The 19,785-nt window shown below is 43.0% G+C and overlaps 2 protein-coding genes across 2 annotated transcripts in view; both read right to left on the reverse strand.

Annotated features, from left to right (window-relative positions):
• Window positions 1–19,785, reverse strand: part of LOC147737284 (uncharacterized) — a 1,685,245-nt gene that overhangs the window by 1,382,824 nt on the left and 282,636 nt on the right. The gene's annotated exons all lie outside the window — the stretch shown is intronic.
• Window positions 7,764–19,785, reverse strand: part of LOC147737299 (uncharacterized) — a 143,545-nt gene continuing 131,523 nt past the window's right edge. Inside the window, exon 5 of the mRNA XM_086924986.1 lies at window positions 7,764–17,573. Coding sequence (XP_086781112.1) covers window positions 14,543–16,174 — 1,632 coding nt within the window. The 5' untranslated portion in view covers window positions 16,175–17,573 and the 3' untranslated portion in view covers window positions 7,764–14,542. The remainder of the gene's footprint in view (window positions 17,574–19,785) is intronic.

A 19,785-nucleotide genomic window follows, 5' to 3' on the forward strand; every position in this document is an offset into this window, starting at 1 on the left:
GGGTCGACCGGGTCATCATAATCGTCCCAGTCGTCCTGTGGTACGTCTGTTGGTATCAGGGTCTGTAAAAGGGTCATTGTTGCCTCCCCATCCCCTAAATCATCATCGACCTGTGGTAATGGTGAGTTTGGTGGAAGTATAGGAGAGTGTGGAGGAGAGATAGGATTGGTAGGAAGAAAAGGAGAAGAGGGTTGTATAGGTTTAGTAGCACCGTTTTGTTCCTCAACAGACACTGCAGGAATGTGGAGTGTTTTTATTATTTGGATCGATAGGATCCGGTCGAAAAAGTTCTTCCTCTTCGGTAGACGCTTTCGGTGCCGATCTTTTTGGGTCCAAGCGAGGTTTGGATTTCTGCTCCGGAGCCTTGGAAGGTATTTTTGGATTCTTCGGCTTCGATGTGGAGGCGGAAATCTTTTTCGGTTCCGAATGTGTGCATTTTGGATCAAATGCCTTTTCTTTCGGCGTCGGGGTGATCGATGCTAATTTCTTTCTGGGAGTAGGCTGTGCTCCCGACTTCGGTGGCGATGGAGCCTGTGGGACACTAACATGCGGCTTGCTCGGTCACGAGCTGCCTGAAGACTTGTCCTTTGTCTTTGGAGCCAGCCCGGGGGCGGGGCTTCTGAATATTGTTTTCGGTCAACAGGCAAAGTCTTGACCAGGGCCTTCTTTTTTGTAGGTGGGGTTGGGGATGCGGCAGTGGTACTCACTCATTGATCTGGAGGGATGGGGTGGTCTGAGATGGATTTGTCTGCTTCGGACACGATTTCCAGTTCCTCCGAATCTTCCTCCAGGACATCGGGCCTTCATCAAAAATGTCCACCGGTACCAGAGCTGCTTGCTGCGCCATGATGTGTCATCGGGCCCGGCAATCACAGATGGTCTTTTTGGATCGAAAGGCGGCGCAGGTATGGCAATTATTCTCGTCGTGCTCTGTCGAGAGACCCAGATTACAGACCTTGTGGTGGTCACTGTGTGGGCTCCTTTCCATGAGCCATAGGCCCGAATGGCGTCGATAGGCCCAGCGGCCCGTGTCGACGACCGGAATGGGATATTTGAGGAGCGCGTCGAAGGTCACGCGATCGAGAAACAATACCGTCGAATTTTATGATGGTTTGCGCGTCGAAAAGGTTTGGAGATATGGTGCCGAATCGGAGAGCAGAAGTTACATCCGAACCCAATGGCCGAAAAAAACAATCTGAGGATGGAGTCGATGCCCATGCACACTATTGTCCAAGGGAGGAGTCACCTATCTCGTGACTCAAAATACTTCTTCAAAGTCAACAAGGTGCAAGCATCCAAATCAAACACCAGATGGCGATCTATGCACAAAGTGTGAATTCTGCAGCTCATATGCCTCGAACAGTGGGTTTCTGTTGCAGTAACTTGGTGCAGAACAAAGTGAAGAGTCGACATGGCACACATCCTTGTGTGCCATGCCCACAAACCACTGCCCTGGCATACATCAGTCACCTCTCTAGCTGGGTGCCCTATGCCAGTGGTGAGTGTACAGGTGCATGAGCCCTATATCCCTACAGTGCCCAAGTCTATTCCTGGGCATTGTAAGTGCAGTGCTGCCATTAAGAATATATGGTGCTGGGAGCTTGTCATTACGAACTCATCAGCACCATAATGGCTACACTGAAGACTGGGAAGTTTGGTATCAAACTTCTCAGCACATTAAACCCACACTGATGCCAGTGTGGTATTTAATGTAAAATGCACAACAGAGGGCATCTTAGAGATGCCCCCTGAAACTCGACCAACTCCTAGTGACCTGACTGAGTGGCTGCTTAGGCTGCCAACACCAGACATGTTTATGGACGCCTGGGTCGAGAGCTTGCTGCTCTCGGGGGCCTGAAACAATGCACATCCTGGGAAGAGGTGCCAAGCTTCCTTCCCCAGGATAGGCAGGGTTCAAGAAGGGGAAGCTTCACCTTTCTGAGACTCTCCAGACCATTTGCCGCTTTCAGCAATGGGTCCCCAGTGGTTCTACCCCCCACTTTGGGCGGGAGAACCGGCGGAAAAAACAAATGCGGAAGAGAGGTGTGCCCACCTCTGCCAACTCCACCCCTAAGGTGGGGGAGGCGAGGTGAAGCGCAACCTCGAGTCCCCACCATCTTGAGGATGGAGGGGAGCCAGCCAACCAGGGACAGGCTCCTGCCCCCCTCCCACTGGAGAGTGACAGAATAAGGGGTGTACCCACTCCAGGGAAGGGACCCATTGGTCCCTGCCCTTCACCTACCTGTAACACTTTTAAATATAGTATCTAGTGGCAGCCTGAACCTTCCTTCCTCAGGTCCAGCAACAACAAGAAAAGAAGAGAAGAAGGATGAGAAGCCGTGCAGAGCTAACAAGAGGGCGAAGTCCACTGACTTGGCCCCAGCCCTGTCTCCCCTTGAACCTGCTCCTGCGAAACCCCGGCCTTTCCAGCAGCCAGCACCCTCACAGACCCCAGAGGACCTGCCTGCCTTCACTTTCAAGACTGTTTCTCGTGTGAACACCTGACGTATTTAAACTGCAGCTTCTGGTGCCAGCCAGAAACCGAGAATCCAGCCCACTCCACAACCGCCGAACCCGACCAAAGCTCGAGTGGAAAAACACCACAAGGAGGTCCCCCCTGCGATCCTGACCCGAGATCCGGTGTCCCATGACTTGCCTTAAGCCTCCAGAAGACGTCTGTAGCCTCAATCCAGAGGACTCCCTCTACCGTGACCGGAGCGGGTAAGAAAATGCGACGTCCATAGGCACCCCTACATCCAACGCCCCACGGCCTTGTGTGCCCAACCCAGTGGTGCCTAACCAACCTACAAGATCCCAACTTACCACTCGAAGTGGTGGTCGCTCCTGGAAGATCCTCGTCCACAAGCCTGCAGTGTTTCTTTGTCCCGGAGAATCTCCATTGAAATCAACAGGGCACCGACCTCAAAACAGCCCTAGTGCCGCTGAGGGTGCACCTTTGGTCCCCAACTTGCCCTGAGCTAAACCCTAGGAGCTTTGCTCCCACACTCCTGTGGCCTGCTTGCCAGCCGCCACCAAACGAAGCCCCTCTATCCTCCATAGGATAACATTGGGCCTCAACATTGGGCCTCAACACTCTCACTGACCCTGGGAGACCCCCTGAGTCTAACCCCAGAAACTTAACTCCGACAGTCAATTACTTACCTGAGAACCGTTAACCTGTTTTCCCTCCGTTGGATAACATGGACACTTTTTCTCCAAAATGTTTCGAAGTGTGGAGTTTTGAAATCTAAAAATATTTTTTTAAATTGCACAAATAACCAAAACGTGTTTACTTACCTGTTTCAAGGGAATGTCCCAGTGCTGAATCTAGGTATCCAAAGCGATACAAAAGGGGATGATGGACGGAGCGTTTGAGCAAATCAAACACTCATCCCCAGTCAACTGATCTGGGTTTAATCCATCACCATTCTTTAGCTCACTCCACCACCCCAGTTCAGACATGGCCATATGCAAATCAGTCTGACTCTGTGCCTCATGGGAACAGTCCAGCCCGAACTGCCAAGCCATGTTTTTCCTGGACCGGAAACAAGCATCCTGGGACCGGTTTCGGGTTCATAACTCTCATCAACGAGGCTATCTTGAATCAAGTGGCAAAGTGAGCAAGGGACTCACGTCTGAGCATAACCTGCCAACTTAGGGCAAACAAAGCGATACAAAAGGGGATGATGGTCGGAATCTAGGTATCCAGCACGGAGTTAGAAAAGTAACTTACCTTCATTTCAATGTACTGCTCCAAAAAGTTTCCAAGTGTGGAGTTTTGAAAACTGGAAATATTCTTTAAAAATCATGCGAATAACCAAAGCGTAATTACTTAGCTGTTTCTAGGAAATGTACCAGTGCTGAATCTAGGTATCCAGCACTGAATTAGAAAAGTAAAGCAAAAAGTTATTAACTGCAATTTAGTTAAAACGCCCATTCATATCAATGTACTGTATTTGCTAAGTGTTGCATACTACTTCTCCCCTGTAAATCAAACAAAGTACAGTTTCTACTGTATAACTGAACTGTGTTCATACAAGTAAATGATTACCGCAAAGTATTTTTATGCTTACCTGTGCCAGGCTTGCTTGGTTCTAGAAATAAAACAACAATATATTTTTTTTATACAAAAACAATTGGCCTAGAGTTCAGTTCTTGAGTGTGTGAATTCATTTGCTGACTGAGTGTGTACATCAAATGCTTAACACTGTCCTCTTATACTGCCTCACTGCTCACCAAGCTACCACTTTAGAGAGTAAGGTTCTAGCTAACTTTAACCTCTGCCGACCTCTGGAGACCCTTGGACTGTATACACACTATACCTCACTTTGGTGCAGTATATAGAGCCAGTTTCTTACAATACCTCACTGTATGTCTCTCTCAATTTACATGTGATGTTGTTGCCCAGTGGAAGGAGCAAGCTGCTCTGGTAACTTTTTCAAAGCTGGAGTTACACACCCGGATGAGAGAAATATAACTCTGCTGGGGTCTGTACTTCAGCATAGCATCTTGAAAGGTCAGAGTTATCACTACATTTTTTTAATAGGGGATTTTAACACATGTGTAGGGACATCATGTAAGGAGTGGAAGCTATGGGCTGTGCACGACAAGCAGGCTTACACATGGAACATACTCCCAAGGGTGTTGAGCTTAACTCCATCTTGCTTGAATTTGATCTAACATCTGTAATAAATAAACTGTCTCTGGGGAAAACAGATATTACTCCCACCTTTATTGGGAGAGGATGTGAGGCCGTTATTGATTTCACCTTTGTATATACCCCCTTTTACTCTCTGGTTACAGATTTTTCTGTGCAGGCGAGTGAATGCAGTGACCACAACCCCATTTGTGTCTCAATTGGCTGGACCCGAACACTCTGACACACTAAGGTGGGCGGGGGGCTAGTGTCCCCTTTAAAGAGGTGGAAGCAGGAAGGAGCGTAAAGTGGGGGTGTATTTTCCCAGAGCTACTCCACGAGTCCCTTTTAACTCTGTGTCGCAGCGAGTTTGCCACCTGTGTCGACGATGAGGCAAGTGTTCCGGACATCATGGGTGCATTTGGATCCATGTCTACTGTCATAAGGAACTTTCTACGGGCCTGTTAGCAACCAGGTCCACGATGGTTTGACTCGGCGTGCTCCCAGGCTTCCAGGAACCTGAGACAGGCCTTGGGTGTTAAACCCCGAGACCCGGAGGTGGTCAAAAGACTAAGAAGAGCATTTAAGGCTGCTCTAGCAACTCGCGAGTCTGTCCTGAAGGAGGAGGCCTGGATCAATTTAGTGGAGGCTAGTACACTGCGTAATAGCTCAAAGTTCTGGGGCATTATTAACAGCCTATTTCTATCTTGAAATAATGCTAATTTACTGGATGCCCAAATCACAGAGGACGATTGGGTACATCATTTTGAGGGTATCTACCAGTCGGATACCCCTCCAATTGAGGGGCAGGAAAGGGTAAAAGGAAAGTCGGAACTTATTTTCACCACGCAAGAGGTGAGTGCCGGTATTCTGGGTCTATCTAAAAACAAGGCCCCACGCCAGATGGGATCCCACCAGATCTCTACATTGCCCAATTAAAAACCTGGGTGCCTGTCCTCACAGCTGTCATCAATACTGCAGTCCAGATTGGCTTTATCTATTATAGTCTCTGCATTTAAAAAGGGATAACGGGACAGTACCTATTGTTATAGGCCCATTTTTCTGCTGGACTCTGTGGTGAAGGTGGTGGCCCGCATGGTACTTGACACACTTGTATCATGGATAGAGGAAAACAACATTTTATCCGATATCCAAAACGGCATTCGCCCAGGTCGTTCCACTGTGGAACAGTGTTTAAACCTGCACATGGTTCTGAACAAGTACACTGTGGCTCGTTCCAGCCCCATATACCTAGCCTTCATGGACCTGTCCTCAGCATTCAACTGTGTTCATAGGTCCAAGCTGTGGAAGCCTCCATTGGCATTGACAGTAACATCATTTTATTTACCGTGATTAAACTGCGGTTGTCCGCTATTCAAAGGACCTGAACGTGTCGTGTCAGCTTGACATCAAGAGAGGGGTGCATCAGGGGTGCATTTTAGCACCCTTTCTTTTTAACCTATATATCAATTCCTTCGAGAAGGCCCTTTTGGCCAAAAATGCGGATTGTCCCCAGGTAGGCAAGCGTAGCCTGCCAGTCCTCCTATACGCTGACGATGCAGTCCTCTTGGCGAGGACAGCTAGGGGCCTACAACTTCTTCTGAATTCTTTTGCCCTTTTAATGGAGGACTTGGATCTGTTGTTTCATCATGCCAAGTCGTTCCTTATGCAGGTGGGACCTCGTAAAGCTAAGCAGTTCACTTTTAAACTCTGACTTTCATCAATACCGAAGACCAATGTTTTCTCCTATTTGGGAGTTGTGATTGACGATTCCTTGAGTTGGTGCCCTTTGCTTACTTGGAAGAAAGGGGATCTAGTGAAAGCTTTTGTAGCTGTTTTTAACTTTGCCAGCAGAGTGGGAGGGAAGCCAATAGGGGCTCTTTTGAAGACATATGAAGACAAATATATCTCAAAGGTTATTTATGGGAGTGAGATTTTGAGCCACATTGGGGTAGGAGCAGTGCAAAGTACTGAAAACTCTTTCCTCCGAAGGGCTCTTTCTGTCCCACAAAGCACTTTGTTTTATGTTGTGCACAAAGAGTTGGGAATGCCTTTCCTCTCATATGTACTGGCTTTCCGTCCCCTGGCTTTGTGGCTTAATATTTGGGCTAAGCAAGAAAATACACTTAGCAAAGACATCCTACGGGAATGTCTTTCACTTGACCGTGTCTCACGCATCCGATTGCTCCAGTATATAAGAGTTGGTCTCTCCAGGGTAGGTAGGAACTATTCGCTAACCCTGAGCGCAGATGTAAGAGTGACTTTTCTCTGGTCAAAGAGTGTTTTTTAGGAATGAGCCACTGTGATAGAGAGGGAAATGAGCTGTGTAAGCCTAGTGTGCGTATGTACATCGTGTTAAAAACCGTACCAACCAGCGAACCTTATCTTCTAGGGCTTAAAAGCATCCATAATCATTTTCAATGACCCGGTTTCAGCTCAACCTCTTCCATTACCTCATGGCACACACTTGCGGCTTCCAAAGAGGCCAGTGCCTCATACCCTGCAGCTGCAATAGTGAGTCTCGTCAGGACATGATGCACTTTATAATGTTTTGTAGTTTTAATGATGTCCATAGAAAGTTATTTATTATTTCCATTCTCAAAAAAACAGGTTTTAGGAGGGTGAGACCAGCTCTTATCTTTTTACAACTCCTCTCTAAAGGCACTGTTTTGCATACGCTTTACTTTTTACGGTTCGCTGTTAGACTCAGGTCAAGCTGCGATTAACTTCTGTACTGTAATTTATGAATTTTTCTTTTGTGTTTTGATTAACTTGCACATATTATATTTGTCAATCTGTAACTTGGAAAATGTTTTATCCTTTTATGTATGACTTTTCTGGTTTTCTTTTATAAAACCGAATAAAGTTTGTTGATATTAATCACTAGGGGATTCATTTACAGGGTAGCATGGTATCACTCACAATAACTCCAGGAGTCACAGTCCACACAATGTACATGCGTTGTTCCTCCTACTTCCAACTTTACATGTATCCCCAATCACCTGCCCAAACCTCTCCCTCCTGATGCCAATGTGGTACTCCGTCAACCCGCAGACCATATTTTTTGCCCCTTTGAAAGTGCCCATACAATAAAAATGCTGCATTTGTAAATACATATCAACTACCATTTGTTGTGTTTGAAACATTTTATTGAATAATAAAACCTAATAAACATAAGCTGATTATTAAAGCAAAACAAAACATCAGTTGCCATACACATAAGAGACGAAAGTTGTACATAAAAATCAACAAACTGTAACACAGCAAAGTTATGTAGAGCACAATTCTTAATTTCAGGCAATCTTTAAAGTTCAACAATAGAAACATACATAAAGAACAAGAAAGGAAAGAAAGAAGGTGGGATACAGTGATTTCATTAATGTAATGCTTCCTAGATATAGAAAAACAAATACTAATTATTGTCCTTAAGCAATAAAGTCCTCACATTAAAATACTGAGAGAACTACATTGAACAATGAAAATTTCATGTGCAATTAGAATTCAATTTGAATATTTTAACCTCCTCAGCATTATTTGACTCATGATTACAACCTGAATGCTTACTGGAAAGGAACCGCCTCACGGGGTTCAAAATCAAATCTTTTCCAACAATAGGATTCAAATGATAAACTTGAATTTCAATTTGATTTATTGATTTAGGCCTTTTTGGAGATCAACAATTTTAAATATATACAAAATCCATACACCTTTGTAAAATTGTCACCTAAACTTGAATTCAATCCACCTTTTGATTAAACACTTCCCATTCAAGCAAGCATCACAGGACTACTTGTTGTTATCTTCCCAATTAGTGATAATGTTTCAGATGGCAACAACAATAAATATGTTTAGAATTTTACCTCCGAAAGCAAAAACATGCCATTTCTGAATCATGGTGCACAATCAAATGTAGGAACAGAAAGGCATCTTTAGGTATAGCATTCATTAAGGTTTGACCAGGCTTGAAACTAGAATTCCTGAACTTTTGGACATTTAAATGTCATATTTTAAAAGAGTTCTAACAGACCCAGCACGAGCTCCGCGAAAAATTGAAGATGAGTGAATTGTACTTAGATAACATGTGCTGATTAGTAATCTATTGATGTAAAATACAGTGTTCAGGCAATGCTTGTGGATATAATCTATTCAGATTTTAACTCCATAGTTTATTGAACAAATTAACTGAGCATAATACTTGAAGGTCCATCTCTCAGATGAGTTCTGTTACAGTTTTATTTGCGATAACACTAAAAGAGATCAATGATAAATAGGTTTTAAAAGCCATGGGTGGATTTGATCCTTTGTCTAAATCTAGATTATTGTCTGCAATAGAAACCAGTACAAACAGATTAAATCTAAAAGCATTGAATATGTTTATTATAGTGGTTTAGAGTAAACATAGATGACACACATTGTTCCTGAAACTCAGAAATTGTATCTAAAGATTATGATTACATCCTTTTTTATGTCCAGAGACCGGTTTAGATGATTTCCTGTTTAAGTGACGACATTTGCAAATATATTTAACAAAACATTAAAGCTGGATGTCAGAAATTCTGTCTTTAAGCATTGTGTAAGAGTTATGTGTGATGGTTTTTATTTGATCTGAAGCAACACTAACACTAAATAGGTATGTGCACCGGTTATCATTCAACTAACATTATTAGCAAACCTAATTTGGAGGGAATTGAGAAAAATTGATTCATGTACCAAGGGTTTTTATTTTTCAAAAATCCACTGGTTCGGTAATTCACAGAGTTTGCAAATGCTAAACCCCTTTTTGAAATGTACTAAGCCCATTTAACAATTAAGAATTTGGAAGGGGAATGTTAATAGTGTCCCTTCTAAATACGTAATACATCCTTAAGGTATGTATTAAGCTTTGAAACCATATGTGGGCTGAAAAACAAGGGGATATTTGTGAATCTGAAAGTAAAATGGGGTGCATTAAAAATGGCTTTATTTAAAAGCCATCACAGACACAGTAGTGTGCTGACTCCATAAGCAACCACTTTTACCAAATGGATTATTAATACATGAACCTCAGTATTTCCTATATATTGCGGAAATGTAGTCTCTAATATTTTTGTCATGTGGTGTAAATATTTGTTTCTATTATTTTATTTCCAATTTCAATATTGTCATGAAATGTACCTATTCTTTTTGTCAAACATACTGAAATATCTTTATCACAATTTTTGGGGCATTCTAAAATGTGTTTTCACTCTCTAACTTAAAGCTTCCTAAGGAAATACTGACGCGCCGTCCTGGTTTCTCCTAGATCATTTAGTTTTCTCACTAAACCAAGCACAATATTGCTTTGAGAGAGGTGGTTATTGTAGTCGTACGCACTGGGGTTAGCTTAGAAAAGACAAATATAGAACTTCCTTTATCTTTAGAAATAATACTTGCAAAAGTTTATGTCCAATAATTTCAGATAATTTACTGATAAAGATATCAGATAAAGATCCCCTAATTTCTTATACCTTGTGGTATCAAAAATCTGCTAGAATTAACAGACGTCTCTTCTAGATAAATCCAGGTATGAGAAGGTATTAAATGCAATTATCAACTTTGTTATTTTAACACATTTTCTCAGTGCACAGATTATTTTTCCTACATTGATCACAACATTTCAAGCAATGGTCTGTGCTTAAACGTACAATGAAGGGGTAAAAATGTATTTCTATCACAATCAAGAAACCCTTGGATCTATGAGGATTACTGTTGCAAATGAAGATCTAGCTAAGATTAAATATCCCTTTAAAGGGAAGATTTCCCTCACCCACCATAGTTGGCATGCTTCCTCATTCGGAATCTTCTCCCACCGTTATACCTAGTTACAGTACAGGGTACAGCCCCATCACTGAGAGGGAGGAGTTCAGGCATGTTTTGTTATAGAGAATGGTATACGAAATACCACAAAAATGAGCTCAGGGTAGCGGGGGCAGCAGAGTGAAAGTTAAGAAGAGGTCAACATGTTTCAGCCTATTAACCCTCCAAAGAGGTGTTTGCGGCTTTCTTCAGGACCTAATCAAAAGTGCTGCTGCTCATTGTACTCAATCAATAACAAGCATTGGCATAGCCAATAGGTCTCGCCTTTGGGACCTTAGAAGTGTTTAGCCATGCAGATCCAGTAAGAATGTGAAATAATTTCTCTTAAAAAAGAAGACTATAAACTAACTAAGCTAGACGTGACTTTATAACTGGTTAATCAAATGTTTCTGGAGGTTTAGTATATATAAAGAACTCCTTTTTTCTATGGCGTGTCATATAAAATTGATGCTCTAAATTTTGGTAAGAGTACACATTTTCAAAATATTCAATTCTGCTTTTATATCAATTTACTTTTGAAAGCTTGAAGTGAAAGAGAATTCTAAATGTCATTTGCTTATGAGTTGGCGCTTATGACTATTTCCGGATGACAATGTAGTTAACATTTTTTTGTAAAAGATGTGTTAGAAGTATGGGTAGGGAAAATGGCTATTTTGGCCAAAGGCTCCCCTTTCTTTATGCATGCTAGTTTTAATTTGTACACAGAATCACCATTTTTTATGTGGTACACTGTAATGTTAGATGAATCTGTTTTACCCCTTTGATAAGCAAGAGATGACGATGAACCATTTTTTCGTCTCTGGTTTCAAATGGATTCAGGTTGGAACAGACAAGGTGTTGGTTGACTGCCTCAGAAAATAGTTGTTTCCTGCATGCTGCTTACATGCGACCTAAATCTCTTCAGTCGAAGAGGCGGCTGCATGCCTGCAGATATGGCCAGATCAGTACTTGGCTGGTTGAGTTCACCAGTGGGGCTAGAATAGAAGCTTTTAAGGGCAGGGGCTTAGCTTCCTATTGGTGCAGCAGGTGCAGTGGCACCAGGTCCCAGACGCCTTAAAGGCCCACTGAACCCTGATAACTGCTGTTTGTCACAGTTCAAACAAAGGCCGGAGGGGCCCACAAAACAATGATTATTGCTGTTTTCCACAGTCCAAATAGAGGGCAGGTGTCACATTTCCTTTCTTGCCTTAGGGCCCAGGGCACACTGGCTAGGCCACTAGTTAAGGATGCATTGGGGAAGAGGTGGGGAGACAGGTGGATTATCTAAACAGCTCGACAATGACTTCATGCCTGGGTATTAAAGTATTCATTGTAATTAAGGACTGAAGCAGGAATAGATCTCATAATATAGGGAGGCCTACTTACAAATGCAGCTCGATAAGCGTCTGCCTTTTAACATCTCACTTATCACCTCTCCTAATTTACAGTTTTATTTTAGATGCAGACTTAAATAGTGACCTATGAATATGTTTTATCTATCTTTAGGTTCCAAATGGCCCATCTTTTCCATATGCAAGTATCAGACAGGTCGGGAACACCCTATGGCTTTGAACTTGATAAAGCCACATTAATCACTGGTCTTGAAATACAAATGGCAGCATTAGGCACGCAGAGATGTAATCTACGTAATCTCATTATGTTCAGGGTACGGGAGGGTGTTTAGGGCGTAAAGACTTTGACAAAAACATTGCTGCCACCATAGAAATTCAATCTTCCTTGTCGTACCTTAGTATACAAGTAGTACCACATCCTTTGTATACCTGAATTAAATAGGCACACAAAATAGTACCGTATTTAAAGGCCCAGTTCAGAATTACAGGGAAGGTGCACTGTCCCAGACTACACAACGGTGCAGTCTTCAGGGGGTGCTGTCATCCCACACAGAGGGAGTACACCAGATTATGCTGGAAAAAGCATGTGGTACCCCAACGTAGGTGCAGTTGTAAACCACCAGTCTGCTTACAAAGTAAAGTGTCTGGCAGCTATTAAACAAGGTGGCACGTTTCCCCTGCAGGTGGTTGGGGTCTGTCACCATCCTGTCAGGTGGGGGTATACAATCAGTGCGCCTCCTGACTGCTTGTTTGCCCTTTCACCCGTGTCAGTAATACAGTGCAGTCGCAAGACAAAAGGTTTTCCCACATTTGAATGTGGCCATGCCCAATACAAAGGAAAGAATGCCCGCTGAGAATCTCTCCTACGTGATTCACACTACATAAAGGTCTATGTAAGTGTCTGCAGCCTCTTCTGTAGTACAAAAGCCAAAATGTCCATGGGACACAGAAAGAGGGTGCGGCCCGATGCTTCATTATGTACGAGGACGTTTGGCGTTCGTCTGTACTAAGCGAGTGACAGAGTTAGTGGAGTGTTTTTTGCCCTCTATGTCACTCTACTTCTAAGCACCTAATACAGCTTGTACAGTGGTTACTGTCATCTGTTCACCTACATTATGCTTAATATAAATAGTGCACAATTTCAGCGTCTGTGTCTGCCTACAACGTGGACCTGATACAAATAGCAGTACCTACAAGTTGGATGGTACAATTCAACAAGAGTCTAGGATACTCCAACACAGATGACTTTGCATCAACATTACGGGGCATCAGTCTTGATGGCAAGCCAACTTTGTATACATTATTATCCGAGACTATACTTGCCTCTTGGATACAACTTTACAACAGAATTTTATGAATTTTCGTACAGTTGTATTTATATAATAAAACAACCTACCCACAATAATTGATCTATCTATTTATCTTTTTGGGTTCTGGAGTAGCATGCCACTCGCTGAAAAGCACTGCAATACTTAATCAGGGGTAGCAAGCGCTATATAAATGTAAAACCTTCCCTCTTCTATCCCTTCACTCTCTTTTTCAACCCAACTAACAGACCAATATGTCCAGCTCTCAAATACATTTTATATTTCCCTACACTAATTCACCACTAATCATTTTTGGATCCTGGAGTAGCGTGCTACTCACTGAAAAAGCGCTTGAAATTGACCCTAACGCACTCCGCTGCTCGCAGAACTCTGCGTTGAGCTGTTGAGTTTTTTTGACACTTTGCGGAGTTCTTCATTGAGGAACACCGCCTAGGCCTAATCTTATCATGAAAATCTAGATTTCAGTCTTATGTTAAGAAACAAGTGCGAGTAGAAACCTTTTGGGTGGAGAAAATTTAAGACATTAATATTGTGATTTTTTTGTTAACTAGTTGATGTTTGCAAGTACGAACACTTCTCTGTGTCAAGTAAAGACCTTGAGAGTTTTGTAACTTTCAGATACTCAAATTGTGGATTTTGTTGCAATTAAAACATTTTCAAGGCCTGAAATTTCTTTGGAGGTTACATGCGGGCAGCCTAAGTTATCCTGCAAAAATTTCTTGAATCCTATTGCAACTACAATATGTGCTCTCTCATGTAAAGTCAGGTTGTTAGAAGCTTTTCTGCAACTCAAGATACACCTTACTTTTCACCTGGTGTGGGTGCATTTCTCATGTTAAGTGAGATCTCCTTTCTGAGTATAACGTTTCTGGCTTTCCCCTCCTGTATAAGGCTTTAGTCCAGTGTGAATTCTCTCATGTGAAATGACATTGTATTCGTGAATAAACTTTATCTGACATTCCGAACACACATAAGGTTTTTTTCTCCTGACAAGGGAGAAGTAATTTGTGACCAAAACTTTGCTTGCATTTCGAGCACTCATAAGGTTTTTCCCCAGAGTGGGATCTCTCATGAAGCATAACTTTGTCTTTCAGATTCAAGCTTTTATGGTATAAGGATTGTCTCCAGTGTGGAGTTTCTCATGGTAAGATAGCGTTTTTCTCTGCAGCACTCACAAGGTTTTCATCAGTATGGAGTTGATTATGGTTAGTGAGGCTGTGCCTATCAAAAAATAGGAATTTCTGGCATTCACAGCATTGGTAAAAAATGTTCCCTGTGTGCGTCTGCTCATGTAGAGTGAGATTGCATTTAAAATTGATGCTTTTCTGGCACTTGGAGCACTGAAGTATTTTTGATGATGTGTTTTCTTATGGTGCATGTAACCATCACTACCTCTGAATCTTTTCTGACATTTAGAGCACTGATAATGTTTTTCCCCCAGTGTGGATTCTCACATGTGCAGTGAGATCAGATTTACAGCTGAAACATTTCTGGCATTCGGAGCACTGATAAGGTTTTTCCCCAGTGTGGGTTCTTATATGGCGAGTGAAATGTCTTTTTTCACTGAAACATTTCTGGCATTCAGAGCACTGATAAGGTTTTTCCCCAGTGTGGGTTCTTATATGGTAAGTGAGATTGATTTTTTCACTGAAACATTTGTGACATTCAATGCACTGATAAGGTTTTTCCCCAGTGTGGGTTCTTGTATGCCGAGTGAGTAATCTTTTTTCACTGAAACATTTCTGACATTCAATGCACTGATAAGGTTTTTCCCCAGTGTGGGTTCTTGTATGTGCAGTGAGTATTCTTTTTTCACTGAAACATTTCTGGCATTCAATGCACTGATAAGGTTTTTCCCCAGTGTGGCTTCTTATGTGCCGTGTGAGACTATATTTTATACTGAAACATTTCTGGCATTCAGAGCACTGATAAGGATGTTCCACAGAATGGGTTATTGAATGTTGAGAAAGACTCTGTTGGTTACAGAACCTTTCCTGGCTTTCAGAGCACTGATAAGGTTTTTCCCCAGTGTGGGTTCTTATGTGCTTTGTGAGACTACTGTTTAAACTGAAACATTTCTGGCATTCAGAGCACTGATAAGGTTTTTCCCCAGTGTGGGTTAATACATGTTGAGAAAGACTTTGTTTTTTACAAAACCTTTTCTGGCATTCAGAGCACTGATAAGGTTTTTCCCCAGTGTGGATTCTTGTATGTTCAGTGAGTCTGATTTTTACACTGAAACATTTCTGGCATTCAGAGCACTGAAAAGGTTTCTCCCCAGTGTGGGTTCTTATATGATGAGTGAGACTTTGTTTGTCAATGAAACATTTCTGGCATTCCGAGCATTGACAAGGTTTTTCTCCAGTGTGGATTCTTCTATGCCGAGTGAGACTGGTTTTGTCACTGAAACATTTCTGGCAATCCGTGCACTGATAAGGTTTTTCCCGAGTGTGGGTTAATACATGTTGAGAAAGATTTTGTTTTGTCCAAAACCTTTTCTGGCATTCAGAGCACTGATAAGGTTTTTCCCGAGTGTGGATTAATACATGTTGAGAAAGACTTTGTTTTTTACAAAACCTTTTCTGGCATTCGGAGCACTGATAAGGTTTTTCCCCAGTGTGGGTCCTTGTATGTACAGTAAGGTCTCTTTTTTCACCGAAATATTTCTGGCATTCAGAGCACTGGTAAGGTTTTTCCACAGAGTGGATTAATACATGTCGAGAAAGCCTTTGTTTGTTACAAAACCTTCTCTGGCATTCAGAGCACTGATAAGTTGTGTCCCCAGTGTGGATTCTCAAGTGTTCAGTGAGATAAGATTTACCGCTGAAACTTTTTGGGCATTCAGAGCACTGGTAAGGTTTTTCTACAGAGTGGGTTAATGCATGTCGATAAAGTTGCGGTTTGATACTAAACCTTTTTTGGCATTCAGAGCACTGGTAAGGTTTTTCCCCAGTGTGGATTCTCATATGCTCAGTGAGATAATATTTACTGCTGAAACTTTTTTGGCACACTGAACACTGAGAGAGGTTTTTCCCAGTGCGCATTCTCTCAAAATTCAGTGAGATGAGATTTATGGCCGAATCTTTTTTGGCACAGGTAACTTTTTTCCCCAACTTGGGTTACTTTGCTTTGATTGAGGCGGGTTTTAACACTGAATTTGTTCTCACAGTCCGTGTTTTTATAAGATGTATTCCTAGAGTTAATATCTCTACATTTAGTTTTCTCTTGCTTATATGCCACGGTAAGAGTGTACCCGATTTTAGAGTCGGGCTTGCTTAGATAATGTTCAGCATTTATCTCTAAAAGAAATTGTGTGTAATCTTCTTAACACTTGAATTGAGAAAAATATATCTGGATGCAGCCCTTTAAAACCTGTTGAAATGTTTCTAGTAGATAACAGTCTTTTGGTTATAGCCTCTCCAGCAGCAACTTATTTTGTGACTGATGTTTTTCTCAAATCTATTTGTATAGGTTCTTAGCAATGCAGTGATAAGGTGTTAGTCTGATATTTAATGATTAAACTGATAAGTACCTTTTTGCACTGGTGTAATGGCAGTAACTGAGAACATTAGAACATGCACAGAAATATTGTTTCTCACCAATCGCAGAACAGCAGTTTCTTTTACCCTTTCTATGTTTGGTGTAAGGTTAAGGATTGTAGTTCTGAAGACGAGGATTTATTTACATTAGCTATAGTGCAACGGTGCTCATTTAATCCATTTTTATATTTACAGTTTTACATATCACTCCTGCACAACAGATAATGTTGAGGCGATTTACATACAATTACAGAACAGCACACAATAAAAAGAAAACAATCTGAGATGGTCATGAACACAATAAAGTGGTAATTTTTTAAGGTTTTCGCAAGAGTGAGCAGAGTGGGTTGCGGTGTTGCATCCCGAGGCAGATAGTCTCAAACTTGCGTAACTGGTTAAACACGGTTGTTGAACAAAGGTGATTTTCCAATCTTTTGGTGGTTAGCGTGTCAGCTTCGGAGTCTTCTTTCAGTGTCTTTTCTTTGATGGTTTGCAGAAGAAACCTTTTGTTATATCTTTCTTTTATGCAGTGTGTGCTTCCTCTCTGGAATTACATGATGCTTTAGATCATGCGTGCTTTAGATGAACGTTATTCTGTCATGCTGAGGCAATTTGTCTTTCTGATAATATTTCAGATGAGGATGTTGTGATTGGTGTTTCTGGCATTATGTTTTGTGGACAGATATGACTTTGCTCTGGGTTAATGAAATGCAAAATTAGAGACTTCACTTACATGTATAGTACTTTCCTCAGCTCCCACTTCCTCGCCACACCTAGATTTTGGAAATTGTTTAAACTTAGAAGGCTGGATGTCCTTCAGTTTTTCAAAATAATCCTTCTTATGGCACTAACATTCAGTTGGCTGGTGCTAAATCTTGCTTTCTTCGTCCGTAATTTCAATCACCTATAATATTAAAATTAAATAGTTAATACATGTGAATATCCCCAAAAATAATTTACAAGCCATATCAATGCAGAGTTGCAGAATTTATGTGTTGAGCTGTTCTTAAGACAGAGCAGAGTGTAGAATGGTAGCCTGAGAGTACTTGGATCTAGGAGTGAGGAGTTGTAGAATTTCCAACATTTTATTAAGCTCAGAAAGGATACATGTACCCTATGGACTTATAACATAGAATCCCAAAAGCAGACATTAAAGCCATATGGACTGGCACCAAAAAGATATTTAAAATAGAATACTATTAATTAATTGTAATGTAGATTTCTAGGATGGGAATTTCCCCTCCACGGACAACAGGCGTTTCCCCCGCCCTGAGTTACCACCTACTTGTATCTGGTATCTTGACTTTTGAGCTCTGGCCTCTGCTGCACGCAAATCTATTGTGTGTTGCGAGGACTACGCCTAGACCTATCCCTCAACTGTTGTCCAGAGTATGAATCAAGGGCAATGAAATTAAGGAGTACTTTCATGTGTTCATTTTATTCCACCTGATTATTAGTTGTTAAGCTCATCTGCACAATGGATTTACCGGGTGCAGAAAAACAGGACACAATTTTTTTCCGGACAGAATTAGACTGAAAAGACCCACAAGACTCTGGGTACAGCAGAAGCAGCCAAGACTCATGCTGTTTTTTACTAACTGGGGGAAACACACAATTTTTTTTCACAACCAATTTTATTGAGCAAATGAGCATCAAGAACGTGGCATCTCCACACTCGAAGATCACCACGACAATATCAATATAGCAATTACATAGGCAGCAAATGATAGAGCAGACTCAAAATAGGCTCAGTATAGAAACTCCCCAGCAGCCCACCCTAACCCACAACTCTACCCCCCCCCGCTCCGAACACCCCCCATCCCCCCCTACCACACATGTATAGAAAGCAAAAGAGAAAAATAAGCAGGTGTAGCGCCACCAGGGCGTCGCCACTTCGGGCCACAATTGTCTCTGTGATCAAATGTCCTCCTCTTGCTCCGCCGGGGGGTCCAGAGACAGACCACGGTAGTCGGCCCAACGCTTCCAGATTTTGTAGTGTTTGCGCGGGCAGCCCCTTGCTTCAAAGATCGGCCTCTCCAGACCCATGAAATAATCCAGCCCAGCCTTCCACGCAGACAGGGGGGGAGCCCTCACTGACTTCCACGCCCGGGCCAGGTCCCGCTTAGCCACGACCAGCCCCAAGAGCAACAGGTGGCGTTTATATATGTTACCCCCAATCCCTTCCATAATATGCAAAAGGCCCAGCCTGTGGGTACGAGGAAGGTCCCAGCCCAGGACCTCAGCCAGGCAACTCCACACACCCCTCCAGAACCCAGTCAGCCGGCTACACGACCATACAGTGTGCATCAAGGAGCCATGCACCACCCCACAGCGCAAGCATTCCGGGGATGCAATCAAACCAGCCTTCCACAGTCGTTCACGCGTATAATAAGCACGGTGCAAGTATTTAAATTGAATTAGCCGGAGCCGGACTGCAATGGCGGTTCCACGTGGGGATTCCAGCGCCTCCCTCCAATCGTCTTCATCGAGGGGGCCCACGTCCACTTCCCACGCCTCCCGAAGAGAGTGCAGGGTGGAGGAGCAGTGGATAACAAGTGTCTGGTAAATCCTAGAGACATTCCTGTCCCCCAGGTCTCCCATAAACACTTTAGCCTCGACTGGGCTAAACTCCGGCAAGGAGTCGAGGCCGGCGATGCTCGGGGTGAAGGCGTGCCGCAGCTGGAGGTAGCGGAAGAACTGGGACTGAGGCATTTGGAACTCCGTGCGGAGCTCCTCGAAGGATTTGAGGGTGGTGCCGGACATGACCTGGCCCAGTTGTGCAACCCCAATGGCTTCCCAACCCTCAAACCCGGTCAGGGCCGCCAGCTCCGGGAGCAGACCATTATGCCAAAGCGGCGTCTCAGCCGTCAATTTGCCCCACCATCCCATGCGGCGTAATGACTGTCGCCATACAGCAAAGACCACTCTGGTGACCGAAGGCAACACACGGCGTAGGCGAGCCGAATAAAGGATGGTGTGGAGCGTGCGATCACCCACGAGCGATCGTTCCAGGGCATATGCCGGATCCCCTCTATCGCCATACCACCATTCATTAAGGACGAGTAGTTGGGAAGCTTGGTAGTAGGAGAGGAGGTCCGAGGTGGCCAGGCCACAAC

The sequence above is a fragment of the Lissotriton vulgaris genome, chromosome 1_1 (assembly GCF_964263255.1).
Source record: "Lissotriton vulgaris chromosome 1_1, aLisVul1.2, whole genome shotgun sequence".
Classification (NCBI taxonomy): domain Eukaryota; kingdom Metazoa; phylum Chordata; class Amphibia; order Caudata; family Salamandridae; genus Lissotriton; species Lissotriton vulgaris.